General features: G+C 39.3%; 3 protein-coding genes across 3 annotated transcripts in view; all 3 read right to left on the reverse strand.

Moving 5' to 3' along the window:
- LOC143415796 (NACHT, LRR and PYD domains-containing protein 3) overlaps positions 1 to 856 on the reverse strand; it is a 29,118-nt gene extending 28,262 nt beyond the window's left edge. Inside the window, exon 1 of the mRNA XM_076881208.1 lies at positions 77 to 856. Within this exon, the coding sequence (XP_076737323.1) occupies positions 77 to 678 (602 nt within the window). The 5' untranslated portion in view covers positions 679 to 856. The remainder of the gene's footprint in view (positions 1 to 76) is intronic.
- LOC112432436 (protein NLRC3) overlaps positions 1 to 20,873 on the reverse strand; it is a 3,307,575-nt gene that overhangs the window by 2,473,354 nt on the left and 813,348 nt on the right. The window lies entirely within an intron of this gene.
- On the reverse strand, positions 856 to 16,111 carry LOC143415761 (NACHT, LRR and PYD domains-containing protein 3-like). The gene is made up of 3 exons (XM_076881189.1): positions 16,097 to 16,111; positions 5,916 to 6,197; positions 856 to 1,844 (listed from the first exon to the last, which is right to left on the reverse strand). Exons 2-3 carry the CDS (start codon positions 6,187 to 6,189, stop codon positions 862 to 864), a joined length of 1,257 nt encoding a protein of 418 aa, XP_076737304.1. The 5' UTR covers positions 6,190 to 6,197; positions 16,097 to 16,111; the 3' UTR covers positions 856 to 861.

Raw genomic sequence — 20,873 nt, forward strand, 5'->3', positions numbered from 1 at the left:
AGGAAGAATAACAATGGAGACATATTCTTTTATTCATCTAGCATTATTAAACATATTTGTTCATAGATTCACTTACAGCACTTTCTTGGAGGCTTTGACCACTGGCAGCAGCTTCAAAAATGCCTTCTCTGAACGGGAGTATTTCTCCAGGTCGAACTCATCCAGATCTGATGACAGTAAGATGAAGACCAGAGCCGACCACTGAGCAGGAGACAGTTGATCTGTGGAGAGACGTCCTAATCTCAGGGACTGTTGGATCTCCTCCACTAGAGAACGATCATCCAGTTCATTCAGACAGTGGAACAGGTTGATGCTTTTCTCTGCAGACAGTTTCCCACTGAGCTTCTTCTTGATGTACTGGACTGTTTCCTGATTGGTCTGTGAGCTACTTCCTGTCTGTGTCAGCATGCATAGAAGATCCTGATTGGTCTGCAGTGAAAGACCCAGGAGGAAGCGGAGGAACAAGTCCAGGTGGCCATTTGGACTCTCTAAGGCTTTGTCCACAGCACTCTGGTAGAAGTCTTTTACAGTAAGTGTTTTCTGGAAGATTTTAAAGAGAGGAGATTGTTTCTTAAGCAGGTTGACTCCAGAGTTGATGAAGGTCAGATAGACATGAAGAGCAGCAAAGAACTCCTGAATGCTCAGATGGACGAAACAGTAAACAACGTTGTTGAACATGTGGCACTCATCAGCTTTAAAGATCTGTGTGAACACTCCTGAGTACACTGAGGCTGCTCTGATATCGATGCCACACTCTGTCAGGTCTGATTCATAGAAGATCAGGTTTCCTTTCTGCAGCTGATCAAAGGCCAGTTTTCCCAGAGACTCAATGATCTTCCTGCATGACTCTGTCTCAGCTCCTTAATCATACTTGATGTCCTTCGTTTTTAGGTGAAATAGCACAAGGCGTAGGTAGAGCTCTGTGAGAGTCTTAGGCAGATCTTTGCTCTCTTTGTTCTTCATGACAAACTCCAGAACTGTAGCAGTGATCCAGCAGAAGACTGGGATGTGGCACATGATGTGGAGGCTTCGTGATGTCTTGATGTGGGAGATGATGCTGCTGGCCTGCTCCGAATCTCCGAATCTCTTCCTGAAGTACTCCTCCTTCTGTGGGTCAGTGAACCCTCTGACCTCTGTCACCACGCCAACACAGTCTGGGATCTGATTGGCTGCTGCAGGTCGTGTGGTTATCCAGAGGCGAGCAGAGGGAAGCAGTTTCCCCCTGATGAGGTTTATCAGCAGCACATCCACTGAGGTGGACTTTCTAGGGTCAGTCAGGATTGTAGTTTTGTGGAAGTCCAGAGGAGGTCGACACTCATCCAGACCATCAAAGATGAACACAACCTGGAAGTCTTCAAAGATGTAGATTCCTGCTTCTTTGGTTTCAGTGAAGAAGTAATGAACAAGTTCCACCAAGCTGAACTTTTCCTCTTTCAGCACATTCAGCTCTCTGAAAGTGAATGGAAACATGAACTGGATGTCCTGGTTGGCTTTGTCTTCAGCCCAGTCCAGGGTGAACTTCTGTGTTAGGACTGTTTTCCCAATGCCAGCCACTCCCATTGTCAGCACTGTTCTGATTGGTTTATCTCTTCCAGGTGGGAGTTTAAAGATGTCTTCTTGTCTGATTGTTGTTTCTGGTCTGTCTGGTTTCCTGGATGCTGTTTCAATCTGTCTGACCTCATGTTCATCATTGACCTCTGCAGTCCCTCCCCCTGTGATGTAGAGCTCTGTGTAGATCTGACTCAGGAGGGTCGGGTTTTCTGTTGTAGAAATCCCCTCGAGCACACACTGGAACTTCTGCTTCAGGTCTGACTTGAGTTTGAGCTGACACTCAGTGAGAATCTCTGCATGAATAAACAGCAAATGACACAAATGAGAAAACTGCATTCTGGTTACTGTGGTTATGTGTTCAGTTCACTGGACTCTTGGTGTCATGATCCGGGTGAGTCTGAGTAACTTTCCACAGCATCAGCTCTCCTCCCCTGGGTGGAGCCCTCCTCACTCCTCCCTGCTCCTCACCTGTTGCCAATTACTCCGGCAGTATTTATGAGCAGCACTCACAATGAACCTTCTCCAGATTGTGTGCTTAGCACAGTCAGTTCTCTGCCTCACATTTTGTCTTGTGCTCCTCAGCTTGTTTCGCGTAACCCTCTTTTCCTGTTCCCTAGTCGGCACCTGGATACATCTTCCAACTCTTGCCATAAGTCACGCCTCAGGATTCTGGCCTGCCACTGCTGGGAAAACTCACTCTTGCAAACTGCCATCCTCAGCTGCCTGCCTCCCTGTGCACCCACATCTCACTCTGTACCCAGATTTAATTCATCTCCTCCTCCAGCTGATCTCCACCTGCAGCCACGTAACACCTCTTAGTTTTTAAATCTTGGACTCATTCACTACACTGTGGACCACTCTGATTATTATCTCCTTTGTTCCAGTGATCCTGGATAGTTTCTATTCGCCCGATTCTGCCCCTGTTGTTCCTTTGACCTGCCTCAGCTTATGTTCTGGCCTCAGCTCTGCACTTCTCATAATACCTCGCTTGCTGTTGAATTTAGCCGTGATTCAGCTTTCTCCGTCAAGAAATCTAGTAAAATACATTTCTGTTAAAAGTCACTCAGCCTCCGTTTTTTGGTTCTGTGCTTGACTCCATTCCTTTTCATGAGCCATTGAGCCCTGACACTTGGGTTATAACTGAGGGCAGGTTTTATAGAGACACATTTGATTTAATTATGTTTATTTATACAGCACCAAATCAATACTAGCAACATTTCACATATTACATAAACAACACTATGGAGCCAGTAATGAATAAATATGTAGAATAAATGAAAGAATTTCAAGTATAAACGTTTTTTTTTTAAATTCCTCCAAATAACAACAACAGTCACCCCAATGTGCTTTATATTGTAAGATAAAGAACCTACAATAATACAACAGAAAAAACCCAACTATCTTTTTGGGTCCTGAAAACTGAAGGCTCTGCCTCCCATTCTACTTTTAAATACTCTGTGAACAACAAGTAGGCCTGCAGAGCGAGAGCGAAGTGCTCTAACAGGGTCATATGGTACTACAAGGTCATTAAGATAAGATGGGGCCTGATTATTTAAGACCTTGTATGTGAGGAGCAGGATTTTGAATTCTGGATTTAACAGGAAGCCAATGAAGGGAAGCCAAAACAGGAGAAATATGCTCTCTCTTTCTAGTCCCTGTCAGGACTCTTGCTGCAGCATTTTGGATTAGCTGAAGGCTTTTCAGCGAGTTTTTTGGACATCCTGATAATAATGAATTACAGTCGTCCAGCCTGGAAGTAATAAATGCATGAACTAGTTTTTCAGAGTCTCTCTGAGACGGGATATTTCTAAATTTAGAGATGTTGCACAAATGGAAGAAAGCAGTCTTACATGTTTGTTTAATATGTGCGTTGAAGGACATGTCCTGGTCAAAAATGACTCCAAGGTTCCTCACAGCGTTACTGGAGGCCAAGGTAATGCCATCCAGAGTAAGAATCTGCTTAGATACCATATTTCTAAGATTTTCAGGGCCGAGTACAATAACCTCAGTTTTATCTGTATTAAGAAGCAGAAAGTTAGCGGCCATCCAGGTCTTTGTGTCTTTAAGACATTCCTGCAGTTTAACTCATTGGTGTGTGTTATCTGGCTTCATGGACAGATGGAGCTGGGTATCATCTGCATAGCAGTGTAAATGTATGCTATGTTTTCTAATGATGCTGCCTATGGGAAGCATGGTAATGGGAGCGTTGCCAGCAGAAGGCTGAAGTGGAATCTCCCAGAAAGCTGCAGAAGAAAAAGCATGAGCTGAAATGGTGGATTTCAGTCATATAAGGAGAACTGTGGCTTTCCTCCAACTTTTGACCAATCACCTTAGTGTCCTGTTTATCAACCATAATAAAAAGCATTTACTGTCTGGGCATTTTTTTGTTTGGGTCTCCAAACAGCAGAAAGAAATGGCAGCCATTTTTTTAACTTTACCTTCAACTGGTAAATAGATTTAAGAAAAAGCACTTTGATCATATTTGTGACGTGTCCCAAACTGTTGTTGTCGCCTCATTTATGTTGATAAAACAGCTCTAAAACCAATCTGACAATATAAATCTGTAAAATGGGCAGAAAACCTGCTGCTGGTCCCATTTTAATCAAACCAACCCAAAGAGCAGATATTCATGTGTACACAGGAGGTTATTTGTGCAGATGCATAAAACACAAACTGTTGGCTTTCTGCAGTCTCTCACTCCTGAAAGTGTTGGCAAGTGCTTTGGATTTATTATTTATATGGATTTTAATGCCCTCTGATGGTCATAGTCAAAAAAGGGACCCTTTTGGGTCCCCTTGGATTTTTGATTCTCAATATATCAGTCATTTTAAAGACTAGTTGCATGAAACTTGGCTAGGATGTGCATTTTAGCATTATTTTTAAAATTCATTGATCCCCTCTATGGTGTTGTGTATAGTAAAGGAGATTCACATAAGTGTTACCATCTGTGGTCCTCGTACCATTTTGGGTCCCATTGACTCCCATTATAATCACATATTTTCGATATACTGTAATCCTGACATGTGATAATTTTTTTCTCGTGAATACCTAATGGATCTAAGCCTCAGGCTTCAAAATAAAGGAAAAATATGTTTTGGATCCAATGAGCACAATATTAGGTACAGCACCACCATAGACATTTTCAGTGGTTTTGAATGCAGGACATGGTTATCTTATTATGCAAAATACATGACAATAAAACAGCTGACCACCATAAAATAGTCTCGATGTAGTGGAACTGATATAAGAGAGTGGTGTGAATGTGATTGAGAATATATTTATAATATATATTACGGGTTCCCCCCCCCAAAAAATAAATAAATAAAAAATAAACAGGGGTCTTTATGACAATAAAGCTATAAAAACATAAAAAATATTTACAAATTTATGAAAAACTTTATATCTGTGGTTAGGTCTGAAGTTGTTTAAAAGATCTGATGTGAAAAAAAATGAAAAAACAATTCATAAAATCCATTGCTATATCACCTTTTGGATGGGGACCATTTTGGGTCCCGAGGGATACCAATGGAAGTATATTGCAAAAACTCTTATTGCTCCAAAAATAATAATGCATCCAAATCAATTCTATTCTGAATTCTTTACCTATCCAAGGCTCTAATAACCTCATGCCAAGTAGTTCCATTTGCAACTCATTTTTTGAAAATATTGCATATTATGGTTTTTTACCCCCCAAAATATAAACAGGGGTCTTTATGACAATAAAGCCATAAAAACCTAAAAAAATGTAAAAAAATTATGAAAAACTTTATATCAGTGGATAGGTCTGAAGTTGTTTAAAAGATCTGATGTGAAAAAAAATGAAAAAACAATTCATAAAATCCATTGCTATATCACCTTTTGGATGGGGACCATTTTGGGTCCCGAGGACCATAAAAGGGTGTAAATTTGAAAAACTCTTATTGCTCCAAAAATAATAAAGTATCCAAATCAATTCTGTTATGAATTTTTTACCTATCCAAGGCTCTAATAACCTCATGCCAAGTAGTTCCATTTGCAACTCATTTTTTAAAAATATTGCATATTATGATTTTTTACCCCCCAAAAAACAGGGATTTTTATGACAATAAAGCCATAAAAACCTACAAAATATGAAAAAAATTATGAAAAACTTTATATCAGTGGATAGGTCTGAAGTTGTTTAAAAGATCTGATGTGAAAAAAAATGAAAAAAAAATTCATAAAATCCATTGCTATATCACCTTTTGGATGGGGACCATTTTGGGTCCCGAGGACCATAAAAGGGTGTAAATTCTGACGACCATCCAAGATTAATGGCACCTGTGTAATGTTAACTAAGGTTTTTATTGTTTATGTGTTTTTTGTTTAGTCATTCCCTGACTTACCTGTGGGTTCTGGGATGGTTTTATTTAAATTCTCCAACAGATCATTCCTGTTTAACCTCCCCAAAAGATTTTTAGTGACTTCAAAAGTGTTGATAGAGTAGGTATCAAACATCAGATCCACTATGTCCGTCCTCTCTGCATTCTCCAGTTTACTCACTGGGATTGCTGGTAAACCTTCTACAGACCCGTTCTTCAGATGCCACTTAAATTTTTCAAAGTCATCACGTCCCAAATCCTCCAAAGTCCCCAGAAGGATTTCTTTAGGTGTCGTCATCTTTTACCCTGTATGGATCCGATAAACAAAGACTGTAACAACAGCTGGAGAGGTAATTGTCTGATTTATCATAATTTAACTTGATTCTAACAGCAGTTCATCACAATAAATTTCTAAGGCTCAGAATGCAACAAAATTGCACATGAAGAAGCACATAGAGAAGTATCCAAGTAACACTTTGCTACAATATAAAACAAACTATTATAAATAAAGAAAATATATAAACTAAATATATACACTACCCGTCAAACGTTTTAGAACAGCCCAATTTTTCCAGTGTTTTTGTCACGGTTTGAGAGCCGTGTGTAAATTATTAAAGGACCCTTTATGCAGGCAGCTCAGATGCAAGTGAGTTTATTCATCACATGGTGATACAAACAGAAATGGCGAAGGTGAGCATGGAAACTAAGCAAAAACCTAAAAACTAATAGTACACGAAGGGAAGACGAAAACACAGAACACAAGGGGTGGGAGCAAAGCACCACAACACATCACTATATAGACAGTTACACAGAGGGAGACACAGAAGGCAACAACACAGGGCGGAACAAATGGACAGAGAAGACTAAACACAGAACAGAGTGCACAGAGAAACAAGGGGGGCAGGGAATCAAAACCTAGGAAGCATAGAATAACTCACAAACTAAACTGGCATAACACAAAAATCACAAAGAACTGAAACCACTAGCTCAGGAGACCCAGGACCCTGACAGATACGCAGACAAACCAGCAACTAACAGAGGCAAACACAAGGCTTAAATACACAGAGGGATAACGAGGGAATGAGACACAGAAGGAGGACACAGCTGGGAGTGATTGACAAGACGAGACAGAGGAAACGCAAACTAAACACACTGACATGAGACACGGACCTTCACAACAAAGCAGGAAATAGAAAGACTGAACTTAGAGGTACAACAAAACACAGAACCAAAACGTAAGAATAAACAAAGATACATCATGAAATCAAAGATTAACAATACAAAACAGAAAACACTGAGTCACAGACCCAGGATCGTGACAGTTTTATTGAAAATATCCTTTTTATTTCTCATTGCACTCTGAAATGAAAGCATAGTACAAATAAGCAGTTGGAGTTAAAAATAAATCATGAAACACATTTATAGACCAAAGTTTATTCTAAACGTTTGACTGAACACACCCGTGGCTTCTGTCTACAATAGAAATCAAATATTCTCCCATATCTGTGGCAGATGTTCCCGTAAACGTGGACCTTGTAATAATAATAATAATAATAACTTTATTTATAAAGCGCTTTCAAACAAAGTGCTGTACAACTAAAGAGATAAATAAAATAAAAGCGATACATAGCAATACAGGTAAAAGACACAATACAAGTTAAAAACAATAAAAATGTAAAAACTAAAAGCCATAGAATTAAGACATGTAGGATCGGGTGAACAAATGTGTCTTCAACTTGGTTTTAAAAACCTCCACAGAGCAGCCTGCCGAATATCTTGTGGGAGGTTGTTCCACAGAAACGGGGCATGAAAAGAAAAAGCTCTCCAATTGTCTTTTTTCTGGCTCTAAGAACTTTTAGAAGACCAGAGTCCTGAGATCGGAGAGCACGAGATGGAACATAAAGGTGTAAAAGGTCGGAGAGGTATGAAGGTGCCAATCCGTTTAAAGCCTTGTAGGTGAGCAGCAGGACCTTAAAATCTGCTCGAACCTGACAAGGTAGCCAGTGAAGAGATCTCAGAACAGGGGTAATGTGCTCAAATTTCCCAGTTCTTGTTAAAATGCGAGCAGCTGCATTTTGCACCAACGCCAGAATCTCAGGTTAAACCTCACAAAACTTTAACAACCACCAAACAGCTGAAACAGTAAATGAGAGCAGGAACACGGATTCTGCACAAAGACGTAAACACAAAGCTCAGAGCCGCCGACACATCAGAATCAGTGAGATGTCGCCTTTCTCACCCGATGGCACGGACACGGTCGGGGCTGAAAGCCGACAGCTCGCTGATTCTGATGTTTCGGCGGCTCCGAGCTTTGTGTTTACGTCCTTTTTACGCTGATTCTAAAGCTGTTAGTTTTATCTCTCTCCAAACAATATTGACTGAACCAGCAGCAAAAGAAGATCCAAACTACGCTTCACATAAACATCGTCATGAACTCACTCTGACTTTTGCTGTTTTGCTTCCACCAGGATAAAATCACACGTCATGCACAGCTCTCTCTCTCTCTCTCTCTCTCTCACACACACAGTTTCCTGTCTAAAAATCTGTTTTCTGCATTATTCGCTTGCTTGTTACGCACAAGTCTACCGTTGTTTACTATGGAACGCCAGGACTGCCATAATGAATTAATTAAATACACCATTAAATAATTAATTAAATGTGGCAATAATTAATTAAAATTGGAATTAATTAATTAAATAAATAGTTATGACACATGTAATTAATTAATTATTGACACATTTAATTAATTATTTATGTATTTCACATTTTAATTAATTATTGACACATGTAATTAATTAATTATTGACACATTTAATTAATTATTTATGTATTTCACATTTTAATTAATTATTGACACATTTAATTAATTATTGACACATTTAATTAATTATTTAATGATATATTTATTTATTTCATTTTGGCAGTCCTGGCGCCTGGCTCTCGTCATGAAATAATTTTATCTGTCAGCCTCACCCATCAAACTCAGGGGGCGGGGTTAACGCTGCCCATGCAGCTTCTCTAACATTTGATTGGTTGCCGTGCAAAGTAAGTCAAAACAGGTCGATCCTAGAAAATCGATTGCTTGTGTAGACTTGGGGCAGCCAGTTATCCCAGAATGCAGATCAAATCACAAGCAGCAATGGTGGTGGTGTAGTTTTAAAATACCCCGTTTTTCTGTCACCAGCTACACTTTTAACAGTGTTTTAGCCGCGAATGTCGCGACGTATGTCTGGTCAGGTTGTCAACATAGAACATGTTTGCAAAAGTGCTCAGATGTTTTCAGAGATTTCACTAGCTCTGCTAACAGTTAGCATGCAGAGTGCACCGAGGGGGTTACGTTAACCGGTTTGTTTACATATTCCACTCTCCGTGTTCCACATGTTGCATTCGCAGATTCTCATTTTCACCGAACGATCGTCTCTTTCCGCCTGGTCTTGTGTCTCTGTGCTTCTGTAACATAAAGAACGAGCTGACATTTTTCTCACGAAACCAGCGATCAGCTCAGCAGACCCTCAGTTTACCTGCATGCATCCTCCTCCTCATCTGTCAGCTGTTTAACACCTGCTGCTAATTCAAGAAACACGCCTAGTTACCTGGTGATAGTCACAGTTTAACTGGGCAGCCGGTGCTCGATATAACGCAATGTCAGCGCATTTTTCTGCACAAGATAAGTAAATATAGTATTTTCCCCGAGCGCAGAGCTGCTGGAGCTTGTTTCCTTACAGAGCACTTTATAGGCGAGCCAGCTTTATCAGCGGCTGATGTCCAATCACACAGCTTTCAAACCTCAGCTGAGTTTTAGCTCTCAGTGGTTAAACGCTGGACTTCATTCACTCAGGTTCTGTCTGTCGGGTCACATTTACTTCGCTGTTTTATTTACAACTGAGCAAATCGGTTTGGCTGAGGTTAAAGTTACGTTTCATAACTGCATAGTTTCACAGACGTTTAATGGTTCACTGGCACATGTGTTAGACTGAACTATCATCTAAATATCATCTGTTTTTTAATAGTTATTCAACTGTATTCTAAGCACCAGCTGTCTGTTAGAATGTGATTTTTTTTCTCTCTGTTGGCAGAGGTATAAAAATGCGCAGGAAAATCTGACATGCATGGCGAACTTCACCGACCACCATTTGCCTGTCTCCATAATTGAGAGAATTTTCTCTTCTTATGTCAACACTCTCTCTCTTTTTTTTTTTCTTTTTTTTTGCTTTTTCGGTCATGTTATGTTTACCTGTCAAAGGCTTGTTACAAACTATGAAACACATTGTGCAGACTTCTGGATGTTAGAAGAAAACTAATACTGCTCATGAATGAGACTAAAGGCAGGAAGGTGTCCTGTAAAACTAAACATGTTAATAGGACCTCCCTATTTATATCATAGTTTATGATATAGCACGTGTATTTCAGTAATAGCCTGCTGAGGCCACTATACGTGCTGGCCTCATATCAAATGTGAAGGCAGACTGAGTCTATGTTTGACGTTTTTTTATATCTAATCTTCCTTTTCAAACATTTAAACAGCAGCGAGTCTGCAGCTGAGGGAACACAAATTCAAATTGTCGGAACAGGTTTGCTCGTTTCTTGGATTCATTTGGTGATTTATTAAATGTATAACTGTTATTCTAATCTGCTGCTGAGTCTCTTACACTTTTCTTTATGCTGTATATTTTCACGTCTCTGGAATAGTTGGCAGTTAGATAGTCAGCTGGGAAACTTTGTGTTAACTCATGGAGCTGAGGATATCGTGGACATGCTGACCTCGCTGCGTGGTGTACAGAGCGAGGTCAGCATGATTAATATTCACAATAAAAATATTAGCCGAACATCATGAAGTCTGTATGTGTTTCATAGTGTCGAACAACCTTTGTACAGTTAAAGCCAGCAGTTACTACATGACGGAAACACCAACGTTATCTCTTTTATGTGTTTATACACAGGTCACGCTGATTACTGAACAAAAACCCAAAGATCAGATGTTAAACAGATTTATTTGCTCTCTCTCCTCCTTAAACATGTTTTTAATGTTAGTTATAATTCAGAATTGGCGACTGAAACACGTAGGACACATAAGAACATCAGGAAATAAAACATCGATAAATATAACCTCAGTAAAAGAAGTCAGCGGGGGTTACTACAGCTGTGTACCGGGGCCTGCGCTTTGTCGGTGGGATTGCTTGCGAGGCGAGCGGGTCTATCCCACGCTTTGCCGTGAGACTGGGACGACATCTCCGAAATCATCGAAACACTTTTGCAAAGAGGCTGTATCTTGACAAACCGACCAGACACATGAAGATTAAACCACTACATTCTCGGCTAAAAAAATATTAAAACGGTATTTGGTAACACACAAACAGGGTTTTTCAAAGCTCAGTTCTGTTAGCTTCCACATGCCGGTTGTTGTGTGCTAGAAACAATGGCCACCAGGCCAAAGCAATGGTTTTGACTCGATCAGCGTTAACCCCGCCCCCTGAGTTTGATGGGTGAGGCTGACAGATAAAATTATTTCATGACGAGAGCCAGGCGTCAGGACTGCCAAAATGAAATAAATAAATATATCATTAAATAATTAATTAAATGTGTCAATAATTAATGAAATGTGTCAATAATTAATTAAAATGTGAAATACATAAATAATTAATTAAATGTGTCAATAATTAATTAATTAAATGTGTCAATAATTAATTAAAATGTGAAATACATAAATAATTAATTAAATGTGTCAATAATTAATTAATTACATGTGTCATAACTATTTATTTAATTAATTAATTCCAATTTTAATTAATTATTGCCACATTTAATTAATTATTTAATGGTGTATTTAATTAATTCATTATGGCAGTCCTGGCGTTCCATAGTTTACAGCGCTGTCGGCTGCTGTTTTTTTCCTTTTACTTACTTCCGAAAAGAAAACCTAATTTCTGCCGTTCAACAGGCTTCTGAACAAATTTAAACTTTTTAAAATTATGCAAATTGCAAAACACTGTGTCTGTCATAAAACCGCTGTAACTTCAGAGGTAATGTTCATATGTCGATTAATGGTTTTCTTTCGTTTTTGATCTACTGTAGAATATTTTTATAAAACCACCTTCATGTTTTTCTGTTTTATCTTCAGCTACTTTGACACAAAGGCCTCTGCTGTGACGCTCACACCTTTGATAAAGTCTTGCGAGTGTCAGCTTCCTTTTTATAGATACAAAAATATGTAAATGTACTGATCTGAATTATAATATTTCTGACTGTCTGAGGCAAAATTTCCCAGATTCAAATCGAATTGAATCGAATCGTGGATCGAATTGATTCAGGACCTTGTGAATCGGAATCAAATCGATTCTAGAATTCAGTGACGATACCCTGCCCTATTTGCGACCATGTCAACATCCAGTCCAGGCTTTTTCAAGATTGGTACTACCACAGCTGATTTAAAACATTCAGGAAAGACTCAATGAAGTATTTAAAAGAAACAGGTTGTAGGGTCCTAATGCTGACCACAGTTCCTTTATAGCCCAGGCTGGTAGAGGATCCAAAGAACAGGTTGTACATCGAGCTGCTTTTACAACCTTACTTAATCCAGAAAGGGAAATAGAGATGGACCAATGCGATATTACGTATCGGTCCATCTCTATTTCTATTAATTTACGTCAGTATCAATACTAATTTTGTATGTATTTTGAAGGATTTGAACCAAAGGCAAAAAATACCATGAGCAAAAAATGGCAGTCTTGATTATAAAATAGGGAGGTTTCTTTTTTTTTTAACATAGATTAAACTCGTTAAATAAAACAACAAGTTTATGAGCTTTCTTGTTATTCACAAGTTTCAGCGATTTAGCCCAGAGTCTAAAGTCATTCAGCCATCTGTTTATACATGGTTTAGCTTTAAAGTATCTTCATTTGTGAAGAAAAAATTTTCCCATTAACAAAATCGTCCTAATCAACAGGTCAAAATCTGCATTCTCAGCAAGTATTCCAAACTTTATTACTGTCACCGTCAAATGTGGTAACTGAATTTTCCTGGACTGTAGCCAGCTCCACATGTCAGTCCAGAAGGAGTGCACTGATTCACAGTAGAAAAACAAGTGATCCAGACTTTCAATATCATTTTCACAAAATGTGCAGGCGTTCACATCTAAGTTAAATTTCCGTCTTAAGAATTCATTGGTTGGATAAACCTCATTAATGATTTTAAAGTGAACCTCTTTTACTTTAGGGGAAAGAGGAAGTGAAATATACTTTTTTCTTATCGCCTTAACCTCCATGGTCTCAAATTCTTTAAGGATATAATTTCTTTTAACCGGATTAGGGCAAATGTCGTTGATCAAAATATTCCTGATCACTTTGTTTGTAAACCTGCTGTCACCAAATTCAGCTCCAGCTATGCAGAGCTGCCTCAGTCCAGGAGAAATTTTAGACTGCACAATATCTTCTTTTATCATTGATCTCAAAGGGACTGGGATGGCTTTCACTAGGGATTTATATCTCTTAACAGTACATCTTACATCAAATTTCTCACAAAACGTATCATGTTTTAATAAGACCCCATTATCATCCGTAAAATGAGCTACAGCCCAAATCCCTTTAGATCTCCATTCATCCATGTACACAGATTTCCTACACAAACGGATATACCTGTTGTTCCATATAGGGGTATTGTGAGGAGTAAAGTTGTTTGTAGATTAATTTCCAGTAGAGAAGGACCTGCTGATGGAAAGCTGAGAGTTTAACAGGTAACGAACTGCAATCAAAGTCACAACGTAACAAAAAGTCTATTCCACCCATTTTGCCAAAAATCACACTGGGAATAATATTCCAAAAGGAATTTTTGTTCCTAATGAAAGATCTTAACCATTTCAGTTTTAGTACACCATTCATAACATCAAAGTCAATGGCATTAGCCCCTCCCTCTTCATAATTCTTAATCATATCATTTTTCTTTATATAATGACATTTGTTCCTCCATATGAACCTAAAATTAAGATTATTTATAGATTTAATTAGTTTTGGAGATATGGGCAGAGAAAAGGCTGGATAGATTAGTCTGGACAGACTGTCCATTTTGGTTAGCAAGATTCTCCCAAACAGAGTTATGTCCCTTTGCAGCCACCTGTTTAAAATTGACTTACACTTTTCTATATTGGCACAGATATTCTTATTTTCTGTTGATGTCTTATCCTTGCAAATTACAATGCCCAGATACTTAACCTCTTTTTTTGATCTGTATATTATCTATTGCTTGCAGGGGACACTCATGCAGAGCTAGAATTTCTTATTCATTAATATTCAGCTGTAGGCCAGAAGCTTTGGAGAAGTGGTTGATCGCCTGTAAGGCTAAAGGAATCTGGTCCTCGTTTTTTAGAAACAGGGTGGTATCATCTGCGAGCTGACTGATTATTATCTGTTCACCCATCACAGTTAACCCCTCAATGTGACTGTTTTTAATCAAAATAGACAACAGCTCAGTAACCATGATGAACAGAAGTGGTGAGCTGCTACATCCCTGCCTTATCCCTCTATTAACCTCAAACCTTGAACATGTACCATGTTCTAGCAAAACAGAGCTGTTAATGTCATTATATAGCATCTCTATAACATTGATAAATTCCTGTCCAAAACCAAAAGACTGCAGAGTTTTTAATATGAACGTATGTTCAACTGAGTCAAATGCTTTGTAAAAATCCAAGAACAGCATGTATCCTCTCTCTTGTGTCACGATGAGTTGTGTGGCTGTCAGTGGCTGGACCCACGTGCAGGACTCAGAGACAAAACATTAACTTAAACGACAGCTTTATTTGCTGGTGAGTCACCCTTGGCGATACATAAACAACAACTTAAACTAACTAGACTGGAGATGATGAAGGTAGACGACAACGAATACACACACAACAAACGTGGAGGACGCAACAACTGGCAGGGAAAAACACAGGGCTTAAATACATACTGAGGTGATTAGGGAATGTGAAACAGGAGGAGAACACAGCTGGGACTCATCAGACATGACAAGACAAGGGGCGGCAAAACTCAACACATTGACATAGTACACAGACTTTCAAAGTAAAACAGGAAACTGAACAGACGTGGACTAAACTAGGGGATACAGTGACAGAACAAGAGACACACTGACAGAGATGACTGTATACTAACAGAAGTAACACAGAACCACGACCTAAGAAGGAGAACACAAGAAATGCCAAGGACCTAGGGAGTTAGGAATACTAGCGACAAAAATCAAACCCAAGAGAATCAAAACACATCATGAAATCAAAGATAACTAATACAAACAGAAAAACACTGAGTCCACAGACTCAGGACCGTGACATCTTGGATTATTTCACTGTACTCAAGGAGGTCCAAAACCAGCCCAATATTGTTATGAATTAGTCTTCCTTTCAAAAAACCTGATTGCGTTTCACTGATAATGTTTGAGATGCCTTTCTTTAGCCTCTCAGCTACAGCTCCAGACAGGATCTTATAGTCAGTGTTTAAGGTGATGGGTCTTAAATTGTCTAAAATTCTTTTATCCTTACCCGATTTAGGGATCAGGGTTATCAGCGCTTGTTTCATGCTCGGCATCAGTTCTTTTTTCTCTATCGATTCCTTTAATGCATCAAACAATAAAGTTCTTAGGTCCTTCCAGAAGAATTGATAAAAATTAGTAGTGAGTCCATCTGTCCCTGGGGACTTGTTTAATGCCATTTTCATGACCACCAAATCCAGTTCCTCAATTTGGCGGCCGCTACTAAGTTTTAAAATTACTCATACTAATCTTTCTGGGTCACAAAATAAACTTTTAACATATTTTCAGGCGAGAAAGTAGCTGTGTAAACATCAAATATCTGCTCGGTTTATCAAGATACCGCATATTTGCAAAAGTGCTTCGACGTTTTCGGAGACGTCTGCTACCCACCAGCACTATAGCCAGCTGGGAGCTCGAGGGTCACTGAAGCCGCCGAGAACGGCACAACTCCCGGCACATCATTTTCAGATCACCGCGGACTTTCGCTACTCAGGTTAAACGTGATATATAAGTCCAGGGCCGTGCAGAGACGTTTAAAGGGGCGGGTGCTCAAAGTTAAAAAGGGGCACATTGAACCAGGCTGAATAACAACAACACACATTCATCAACAATCTAATATGGGATCGCATCATACTATATCACTGTTGTGAGGTGGCGACAAGGCAAAGCAAACGTAGCCGATGTTTTACCTGATGGGTACAATGTTGCTGTTGAGGGGTTGCTGTGGATAGTGCTGAAGGGCAGGGCTGTGTTGATCTGAGACTGTAGACATTAAAAAGTCCACAGGAGAGATGGTAGCTGATTAAACAAGTGTCATGAGATAATAACAAAATGCAAAGATTGGTGACAGCGCTTGGAACCATAAGGCAACAAAAAACTGCGAGAAACAAATTAGGCTCTGCCTGTGAATCACTCTTTGCTTCTCTTCTTCCTTCCATCCCATCATTTCATACATCACTCTCCACTTGCTGTCCATCTGAGAACAAGGCACAACTTGCTATTGCAATAAACTATAATCTAATTATCCACACCTAACAACTCCAGCACTTAATCTATAATAAAATGATGAGAGAAAAATGTTATAGCCCTGCCTTTAGTAGCCTCACACAGCTCCTACTGTTTCCTCCTCATGTCCTTACCAGCCATGTCTGGACAATGTTATATCATGAGTAATAATTTAAAAAAATCCATATACATAAAACACACACATGCACGCACACACAGTGACATTTTAGACCTTCTTCAGAATACTGTATATACTATGGGCATAATGGTGCTGATCCAGAATCCTTACATTATTATTTATTACTAGAGCTACAATAATAAAGCAATGAGGAGGGGGAAGTAATAAATATGAAATAATGTATTTATGATGATTCCATTTGTTTCACTATCCACTCTGTGCAGGGCAAAGCTTATTACATTTTTAAACTGTAGAGATACAATAATGTTACTGCTGTAAAATCCAAATTTTGTCTTATTTAAAATATAAATCTAATATAATCTGCTTCTTAAAGTATGTTCTTTAAAATACAGCGTGTGTTTTTTAAAATATTATAATAATGCATAATTATGTGGACATGTATATTAGATCGTTTTTAGTGAAATATAATCCCCCCAGAAAGGCAGGAAATGCTCTGTAACTTACTTTAAAACTAAATATGTTCACTAAAACGGTGACAGAGCTACAGACCTATGACAGCCTTACACAGGTAGCCAGCAGCTGTGACCAGCACTACATGTGCAGTTAATAAAAGGACAGGTAATGTTTGTCACGCTGTTGCACACACAGCACGCTCGTTTGTTTCAGTTCGTCAAATTGCCACAAGACAACTTACCAACGTGTACGTAATAAGCCAATACTCCTGTGTGCTACACACTACAGTGTACGCTGTACAGCTACTTACTGGGTTTGTCGCATCAGTCTGTGTCTCTGAGTTAACTTGTGTTTCTCCTACAGCTCCGGACCGCAACAAATGCGCGTGCTCTTTGTGAGCTCGTTCCCGGCTCGTAACCAGCGCGTTCTGCCATCAAGGGCGATCATTGGTTAAATGTGATCATGTGACTGATGCAAGCCAGATCCTTTTATTTAGCAAAACTGTGATTAATAGTTAAATATTATTGTTGAGGGGCACAGACAGGACTCCGCACGCACACACACATAAAATAAATTAAAAAAAAAAAATGTTTTTTAAAAGTTGCCTCAACAAAAGGGCACTTTGGGCACCCATCAGGAAAGGGGCGGGTGCTCAAGCCCCTCCAGCCCCCCCCCCCCCTCTGCACGGGCCTGCATAACTTACTTAGACAACCTAAAAATGTTATTGTTTGGCTTTTTTCAGTGTTTTGTTTGTTCGTGAGTAAATCGGTTTGGCTGAGATTAAAGTTATTAGATTAGATTAGATAAAATAAAACTTTATTAATCCCCCGGGTGGGTTCCTCCTTGGTTTTTACACAGCTGAATAAACATCAAACAGAAAACTGATTAAACAGAAGTATGAGACGGTCGAGAATTTACTCCAGTGTCCTGTTATATTGCAGATAGCAAGGAACAGACAGCCGAGTTTATTAAACTCCACCGAGACAGCGGTGACGCTAATCAGAAGGCTAGACCGTCCAATTTCCCCAGCTGTTTACTTCCAGCATATCCAACCTTCTGAGGACCCAGCCCACGTACGCCGCGAAGGCCGGGTCCTCGGGAGGATGCAGCCGATGAATTTGGACACTGTCACTACCCGATCGGGGGTGTGCCAAATGGCGGAGTGAGTAGACGCTCTCTACCGAGTTCTGCACAGAAAGTTCGTGAACAACGGTAAAACCTCAACTTTATGCTGCTAACACTAACAATTCACTAAATAAGAGAAGATGCAGCAATCATAGGGCAAGAAGCAGCAGAATGCCGAATCAGAAAGGAGCGAAAAGGGGACTGGAAAGTTCCAAGTCTAAGATAGCGCCTGAGAATGCTAACGAGGAGAGTGCTACGCCCAGCAACGTGCTAATGGATAGCTTCCATAACTACGCAGCTACTACGGTGGCACTCACGTTAGCCGAAGAAGAAGTGGATGAGTTCCCACCTCTCCCTGTTACACCTCTCAAATCGCCAGCTCCGAAGAAGGTGATGTACGAACGCAGCAACTCTGACCCAGTTGATGTAAATGAGATAATTTCTCGTCTGTCGGCACTAATAAACACCAGGTCTGATAACATTGAGAGCATGGTGAGAGAGAACTCGAACATGGTGAAAGAGAATACGCTCCAGATTGAGGGTCTCAAAAAGACGATTGATTTTGTGTGCGCAGAAATGAAAGATATGAAGGGGAAAGTTTGCGACTTGGAAAAAAAAGTAACTAAAGAGGAAGGTCGAGTGGACAACTGCCAACAGAGAATCTCTGAGTTGGAAAGATATTCCAGGAGGTGGAATCTCAGACTACATGGAGTCAGGGAGGCTGAGAAAGAAGACGCAAGGGGAAAGGTGACTGTGATATGCCAGTCTGTTCTGCCAGAACAAAATCATAGGCTGCCTGACGTCATCGACACCGTACACCGACTCGGAGCCAAGCGACAAGGTAGCACCAGACCTAGAGGCATCATCGTGCAGTTCACCTACCGAATCTACAGAGATGCTGTATGGAAAGCAGCCAAAACATCCTCCTACCTGCAGGACAATCATTTGAGGTTCGCTGAAGATCTGTCCAGGGAGGACAGAGAACGTCGTGACAAACTGTGGCCGATGATAGACAAAGCCCCTAAGGAGGGTAAGCCGGCTTATTTCGTGGGAGGCCGAGGATTCATCAGTGGATCAGAAGTTTTCCCTCCTTCATAGAGACGCTTATTCAGTCTCCGAAATGACATTTCTGTAAGCTTGTTTACATGGTGAACTTGATATTTTCACCCTCAGGTTAAAGTTTTATTTTGTGTTGAAGAGTGTGTTTATCTATAAAATGCTATATTTAAACCAAAGCAGATAGTTAAATACTGTATTTTTATAAGCTTAGTCACTCAGGGTTTTTACTGTTCTACTACCTAAATTGTGCAGCACCCGGTCCCCTTATCCTATAGATCTATTCTTAGTTGTAGAAGTTTAGAACTTACTTTTTCTCTTTCTTTTTTCTAATAACTTTGTCTTTTTCATTTGTTTCTCTACCAGGGGTTTAAGACAAACATGTAAACGCAAAGCTTTGTTTTTATTTGCCAAACAATTTAAAACAGATTTTTGCTTTTTCCAAGAGAGTCATTCCACACCTGCTGATACAAATTTTTGGAAATCACAATGGGGTAATGAAGTCTGGTTGTCCCATGGCTCTGAGCGTTCTGCTGGAGTTGGCACGCTTAAAAATTCTTTTTCTGGAGATGTGTTACACTCTGACTGTGACACCTTAGGACACTACCTCTGCTCACTAATCAGACACAATAACAGTACTTTCATTGCAGTAAATATATATGGTTACAATAATAAAACTGAAAATGATAAATTACTTGACTCCTTAGAAGAAAGAATTAATTTCTGGCTCTCCAAATACCCAAATTCAGTCCTCTTAATTGGTGGAGACTTTAACATTGCTTTAGACAATACGGTTGATAGGTGGCCTCCAGGGCAGCAGTCTTCATACAGTGCAAACTTTAAAAATTTCATGGGAAAATTTAATCTTGTGGATATTTGGAGAGAAAAATTTCCAGATGATAGACTCTTTGCTTGGAGCAATAAGACAGGATCCAGGCAATCACGTATTGACTTTTGGCTTGTTTCTGACTGTATTGATAAAGATAATATTACTGTTAATATACTTGCCACGCCCCTCACTGATCATAGAGCAATTTACATTAACGTCCGAATGTTTACACTGGATAATATACCTCATAAATTCTCTTATTGGAAGTTAAATAATTCTTTACTAAAAGATAAAATGGTTAACATGCAGATTAATAAATTAATTGTTTATTATTGGAACAAAGCTAACAGAGAGAAGTCCTTTTGTACCAATTGGGAACTTTTTAAATTTGAAGCATGCAAATTCTTGAGAAGATATGGGAGTCAAATTGCTAAATTAAGGAAAGCTGAAGAACAAGAAGTAATAAGCAGAATTGCCTCTTATTACCAGAAGTCCCCAGAAGAAATCTCAGAGGAAGATAAATTAAGTTTACTAGAACTTCAAAATAAATTGGACGGTTTATAACGACTCAAGGCTGAGGGTGCTTTCATAAGATCCAGGAAGAGGTGGCTGGAGGAGGGCGAACAAAATTCTGCTTACTTTTTCAGACTTGAAAAATACAGATCAAAAACAAACTCTATTCATCAACTAAATATTAATGGCATTGTCTCTGACAATCCTGGAGAAATTTCACATTTCTGTGCCGAATTCTATACTAAACTATACAACTCAAAATATAATGAGGCTGTCTCAACAGGATTTTTCAATAATATTAAAAACCTAAAATCTATTGTTGTGGAAGATAGAAGTTATTGTGACA

The sequence above is a fragment of the Maylandia zebra genome, unplaced genomic scaffold (genome assembly GCF_041146795.1).
Source record: "Maylandia zebra isolate NMK-2024a unplaced genomic scaffold, Mzebra_GT3a scaffold03, whole genome shotgun sequence".
NCBI classification, from domain to species: Eukaryota; Metazoa; Chordata; class Actinopteri; order Cichliformes; family Cichlidae; genus Maylandia; species Maylandia zebra.

Excerpts from the sequence above, each read along its gene's own strand:
- LOC143415761 (XM_076881189.1), bottom strand. The coding sequence starts at position 6,189 with ATGACGACACCTAAAGAAATCCTTCTGGGGACTTTGGAGGATTTGGGA. Across the intron at positions 1,845-5,915 it reads AACCATCCCAGAACCCACAG|AGATTCTCACTGAGTGTCAG; the intron begins GTAAGTCAGGGA and ends TTATTCATGCAG.